The 5950-nt window shown below is 37.8% G+C and overlaps 1 protein-coding gene across 3 annotated transcripts; it reads left to right on the top strand.

Annotated features, from left to right (window-relative positions):
• Positions 1 to 1884: 1884 nt before the first annotated feature.
• LOC109213637 (putative pentatricopeptide repeat-containing protein At5g52630) lies at positions 1885 to 5492 on the top strand. Of its 3 annotated transcripts, none has more exons than XM_019377453.1 (3): positions 1885 to 3643; positions 4818 to 5308; positions 5402 to 5492. In XM_019377453.1, the coding sequence occupies exons 1-2, from the start codon at positions 1950 to 1952 to the stop codon at positions 4855 to 4857; spliced, it is 1734 nt and encodes a 577-aa protein (XP_019232998.1). In that variant the 5' UTR covers positions 1885 to 1949; the 3' UTR covers positions 4858 to 5308; positions 5402 to 5492. The 3 variants fall into 3 exon arrangements, with proteins under 3 accessions (XP_019232998.1, XP_019233001.1, XP_019233000.1); XM_019377456.1 differs by having other exon boundaries at positions 1885 to 3813; positions 5109 to 5308; XM_019377455.1 differs by having other exon boundaries at positions 1885 to 3813.
• The last annotated feature ends 458 nt before the right edge of the window (positions 5493 to 5950 follow it).

Genomic DNA, 5950 nt, shown 5'->3' with positions numbered 1-5950 from the left:
ATTATTGGTAAGAAGAAAAGTCAAAACTGCTTCTGTTTCTGCTGTTACGAAGAAGCTACTTTTTCTGCTTCTCCCAAAAATCACTTTTTTCCCTCAAGAAAGCTTGGCCAAACACTTCAAATTAGGGGGAAAAAAGTGCTTTTGAGAAGAAAAAAAAATCACTTTTGGCCTCTTGTGAAGCTCGGCCAAACATGCTATTAATCAAATTTGAGTCATATTATTGGGGTGTTTAGTGTAGTTAACCATTAAATTATTTAGAAGCATAAATCGATATATTGAATACAATTTTGTAAAACTTGTTTCTTGAACTACCAAATACAGTCGCTAATACAAACACTTCCCCCTCCACTATCAGAGTCCTTAGCTGCCGCCGCCGATGTATTCCGCCATTTTCGACGACGAATAAAGTAATGCCGGCTCGTTTGATTTTTGGCGAAGATAACCTACATTCAACCTGCAATTCCTTCACAGCTTCGTGATACTCTTACAGTTACTCAACCTTGTTAACAACTGTTACAATGGGTAATACCCAAAAGACTCTTCTTTTACTTTAAGTCCTGGTACTGGTACTGCTATTAATGACATTATATTACATACATTCAGGAATATATCGTCAAGGGCGGCTCCATAAAATTGGTGGCCTAAATCCAAATTTTAATAAGAGGCCTTATACTTTTTCTATTAGTATGAATCCACACATATATGCAAAAAAATTAATCTTGCCATTTTTTTCATACTTGTTGTTTATGGAATATCTTCTTAAATGACATAAAGTCTTTAACTTCACATAGTAATATTATTATTTATATTAAAAAAGAAAAATTTCAATAAATGAGATATTAGACATGTATTTACAATATGTTACCTTTGATGTTGTTGTAAAAAATATATTTACAAAGATTTAAGTAATTTAATTCAAAGTTTAAAAAATATTTTTACTGTTTAAGAGTAGACACCTTTCTTTCTTTTTTTACAATTTTTTTGTACTTTTTTATTTTTTCTACAAACATTAATATTGTCTAATTTGAAATAAAATTATGAAATCCATTATTAAAATTTTGGGGGACCTAAATCAAGGTTTTACTAGTCTCCTACTAGAGCCACTTATCCGCCCCGTACATTCTCAATAAAATTTATAGAGTCTCACTTAAAATAAGGCAACTATGACAAGAGCATTAAAGGCAACGAGTTTGTCATTCAGTTATCAAATGTGAATGAAGCTGGTTGAACAGTACGTTTATAATGGGGCAGTAGTCTGTAAATAATTGTTGATTGTCAATGAGGGGCGGCTCAACAGAACTGATGGCCTAAACCAAAATATATTAAAAAGACCCTGAAACGTCTTTTATAAAATTCATATAATATTGAGATACAAAAAAAACCTTCATGACTTTGATATAGTGGTGAGAGCATAAATCATGATGTATGAGTTAGGCGCGCGTCATATGGTATTGAATTCTTCCCTTAAGTGAAAATGGTAAAGGGGGAGCCCATTATTCATCATGTTTTGAACCTTGCGACATTTGCCTCGGAATTTCTTAGTTAAAAAAGATGAGACACAAAAGAACTTGCTTTCTGGTGTGTGGATCAATCAAATGTGACAAAAAGAAATAGTTAATTTAGAGAACTGGAATTGAAATTAAAAAGTAAAATCGTAAAAAGCATAAAAAAGGACTATACATAAAGAAAGAAAAATAAAATTGATGAGAAGGTAGATATATATTACGTCTACCAAATGTTAAAAATCATTAAAATTTGAAATCTTTATTAATAATTATATAAATATAAATGATGAAGTATATATTATATAATAATATAATAATAGTTTTTATTTTTGGGGCCTTAATTATTTGGGAGCCTAAGGCAAGGGCTTCACTTGCCTTACCCTAGAGCCGCCCTTGTATATCGTAGTAGTTCAAAGTAATTCAGCTGGTTAGCGAGCAAATCAAATGGACTCAACAATAGACCCACGGTGTACACATGCACGCGCCATCACAACAGGCGCGGCGAAAGCCAACCGTGCAGTCCTCAACAACCTCATCACTCTCTACTCCAAATCCAATCTCCCTTCACACGCCGTCCGTGTTTTCCAGTCAATCCCATCACCCAATGTCGTTTCATTTACAGCGCTTCTCACATCCGCATTCTCCAATTCCCCACTCTCCGCCTTTCGTCATTTTATTTCCATGATCCGCCGTCAAATCCTCCCCAATGGCCATACTTTAACCTCCCTTCTCAAAACTTGCGCCTCTCTTCCTGCTCTCACCTTCGGGCTACAACTCCATTCCCTTGCTATCAAATTGGGTTTCTCTTCAGAGCCGTTTACGGCGTCAGCTCTTGTGTCGTTGTACTTTAAAACTGGGTTGTCAGGTAATGCGAAAAGGGTGTTCGATGAAATGTCTGTCAGAGATGAGGTTTGTTTCTCGTCCGTTATTGTTGGGCTTGCTCGGAACTCTAAGCCTATGGATGCTTTGTCGTGTTTTGTTGAAATGAGGAGAAGTGGTGTGGCATCTACTATGGTTAGTGTTTCTAGTACTCTGCGGGCAGCATCTGATGTGGCTATGCTTGAGCAATGTAGGATTATTCATGGGCACGCGATGGTAACGGGACTTAATTTGAATGTTATTGTAGGCAGTGCATTGATTGATGGGTATGGGAAATGTGGGCTTTTGGGGAACGCTCGTGGAGTGTTTGATGAGCTAGAAATGGAACTCAATATTGTTGGGTGGAACGCAATGATGGCAGGGCATGCTCAACAAGGTGAACACGGCAATGTCATAGAACTTTTCACTTTGATGGAAGAACGAGGAATGGTGCCGGATGAGTACAGTTTCTTAGCTATCTTGACAGCATTTTACAATGCAGGTTTAGTTGAAGAGACTGAGATATGGTTCAGGAGGATGACGGAAGAGTATAGCTTGGAGCCATGTCTCGAGCACTATACGTGTTTGGTAGGTGCATTGGGGAAAGCAGGGCGTCTGGAGGAGGCAGAGCGGATTGCTTTATCAATGCCTTTTAAGCCGGATGCAGCTTTATGGCGAGTATTATTGTCTAAATGTGCCTATCACGTGAATATGGATATTGCGTGGAGGATGAGTGATAGGTTGTTGCACATTAACCCAATGGATGATTCGGCTTATGTGATTTTGGCAAATGCATATGCGAGTGCAGGGAGGTGGGATGAGGTGAGGGAGGTGTGGAAGAGAATGAAGGATAAGAAAGTGAGGAAGGAAGGTGGGAAGAGTTGGATTGAAACCCATGGAGAGGTTCATGTGTTTTTAGCGGGTGATAGGAGACACGAGAGGGCTGATGAGATTTATGCTAAGTTAGCAGACTTAATGGAAGAGATTGAGAAATTGGGTTATGTGCCCGTATGGGCTGAAATGTTGCATGAAGTAGAAGAGAAGGAAAAGAAGAAAGCACTTTGGTATCACAGTGAGAAGTTGGCATTGGCATTTGGGTTGTTGAATGGGACAACACCACCTGGGAAAGCTTTGCGGATTGTGAAGAATTTGAGAATTTGCAGGGATTGTCACGAGGCATTTAAGTATATTAGTAGACTTATTGAGAGAGAGATTATAGTGCGGGATGTTAACAGATACCACAGGTTCTTGAATGGAAGCTGCAATTGTGGAGATCAATGGTAAGTTATTGAGAAGAAATTTGAGTAACCATCTCTGTTGAGGAGCAACAGCAACAGCCAGAATGCACTTAGTACTCTCATTAATCATCTCTTACATCTCCAGCTTTTAGTAATTGTGATACTGTTTGGATCTTGATTTGGCAGTACTACCAAAAGTAGTATCGGCAAGGGTATGTTGTTTCACTTGTACTCCTTGCTCATTCATTTTGCTCAAGTATATAGCTATTGGCTGTTCCTATGGTCTTAGAAAACAGCCAATAGCAATTTTTTTAAATAAAAAAAAGTAGAAAAGAGAGCATTAGGGGACTAATATGTATTTATTACCCTGGTTTGTTAATTGGTTTAGTATATGACAATGATCCTGGCTTTGGCATCCTACAGTAGCAGAGATCTTCTTGTCTCAAGTTTATACAACTAGAATGAACTCGCAAGCTGATTAATGAGTACTCTTTAGAATTTGCAGATAACAGCAGCGCAGGTTAGTGAAGGGAAATAGTCATTCTAGCGTGACCTATCAGATAATAATGCATATTTAAACAGAAACTAGCCAAGATTTCTTTCATAAACCAAAACAAATAAAAACCAGCATATATTAATCCCAATAGTGCAAAACAAAGGACATTTTGGTTTTCTGTTAGTAATTCCCAACACCTCAATTTCCTATGATGCCTTTTATTTTGATAGGAGTAGGTACTTGCGGCTCACTTGCTGCTTCACTGCCAACCCATCCTCTAGTTGTCATCGTAAGCAAAGTGAAGTACAATTAATGAGTTTAACAAACTAACTTCTTTCTTTGAAGCTCGCCAATAAGCTTCTACTTGTTGAAGCTATGCTTCCCCTATTTCTGAAAAACTTGTTTAGTGTGCAGCGAGGTAGGTGATGCTTTTAGATAGCTTTATTATTGAGATGTCTTTATTGTCCTTTATATAAGAACTTCATTGTTTTCTTCTCTATCTTCATTCTTTAGTGTGCTTTTTGAGGTTTGATTGTGATACTCAAATCAAGCTGAAGATGCTTCTCTTGGTTTATTCTTTCCATGAGTATCTATGTAGTAACTAGCGGTTCAAATGTTAAGCATTTAGACTATAATTGTTCATCTGAAATCATGCTGAAATGCTTCTCCTAGTTTCTGGTATGTAAAAATCACTCACTTATGGTACCTGGGAATTTGCAGGATGGTGGGAATTCTGATGTGGATATTGATTATCTTTTAGAAATTAGATTATAGGCTAACTGAATATGATTCCAGGGAAAAGAGTTGCATTGCTAAAAAATTATTTAGTTTCATCAAGAACCTTCAAAGCTAGCGTTGTTGTATTTGCAACAATATTAGGTGGCAACTTTACTATAGTTCGACAAAATGGCTCATATATGCAGCTTGGGTTAGACAGATCTGGTATTCCTGAAATTACTTCTCGATCAAAAATCATTCAAGAGTTAATATCAGAAATTCATGAAATCTTAGATGCTTGAACACATTGCCAAAAGTTGCATGGCAGCAATGTTACAAATGGAGGCAGTGCAACTATCCAGGCTAACAGAGTTATGATCAAAGAGCCCTGGTTCCATGAAACTGCATTACCTAGTTGTTTGGAAGGTGTAACAAGAGAAGGGAAGTCTTCTGTTAGATTGTGGTGAAGGAACATTGGGACAGCTCAAAAGAAGGTATTGTATAAGTTCATAAACATCAACTTTCTATTTACATATGGTTTTTGTCTAACCTCAGTTGAGGGGCATAATGTTCTTCTTGTTGAACAGATTTGGTATTGAAGGTGCTGATGAAGCCGTAAAAGGTTTAAGGTGTATTTGGATTTCTCATATTCATGCTGATCATCACACTGGTCTTGCAAGAATACTTGCTCTCCGATGCGATTTGCTCAATGGAACTCCTCATGAACCTTTAATTTTTGTGGGCCCACGGCAGCTTAAGAGATTCCTTGATGCATACCAAAAACTTGAGGATCTAGATATGCAGTTCCTCGATTGTAGGCATACTACAGAAGTTTCATTAAAGACTTTTGAGTCAAATGGAGACAAAGATGTGAGTGAGAGTGCACGTGTACCAACTGACCAAAAGAATGGTTCTACCTTATTTGCTAAAGGCAGCCGTATGGAGAGTTGTTTGAAAAGGCCAGGCAGTCTGGTTGATGCAGGGGCTGCATTCCCATCTGAAGGCATTAAAGGAAATTCTCAGAGAAGCGGGATTGGAGGCATTGATTAGCTTTCCTGTTATTCATTGTCCACAAGCATATGGGGCTGTCTTGAAGGCTGCTGATAGGACTAATAGCACTGAGAAGAAGATACCAG

The sequence above is a fragment of the Nicotiana attenuata genome, unplaced genomic scaffold (genome assembly GCF_001879085.1).
Source record: "Nicotiana attenuata strain UT unplaced genomic scaffold, NIATTr2, whole genome shotgun sequence".
Taxonomy (NCBI): domain Eukaryota; kingdom Viridiplantae; phylum Streptophyta; class Magnoliopsida; order Solanales; family Solanaceae; genus Nicotiana; species Nicotiana attenuata.
The sequence above is the reverse complement of the archived record's forward strand: the minus strand, read 5'-3'. Positions and strand labels throughout refer to the sequence as shown.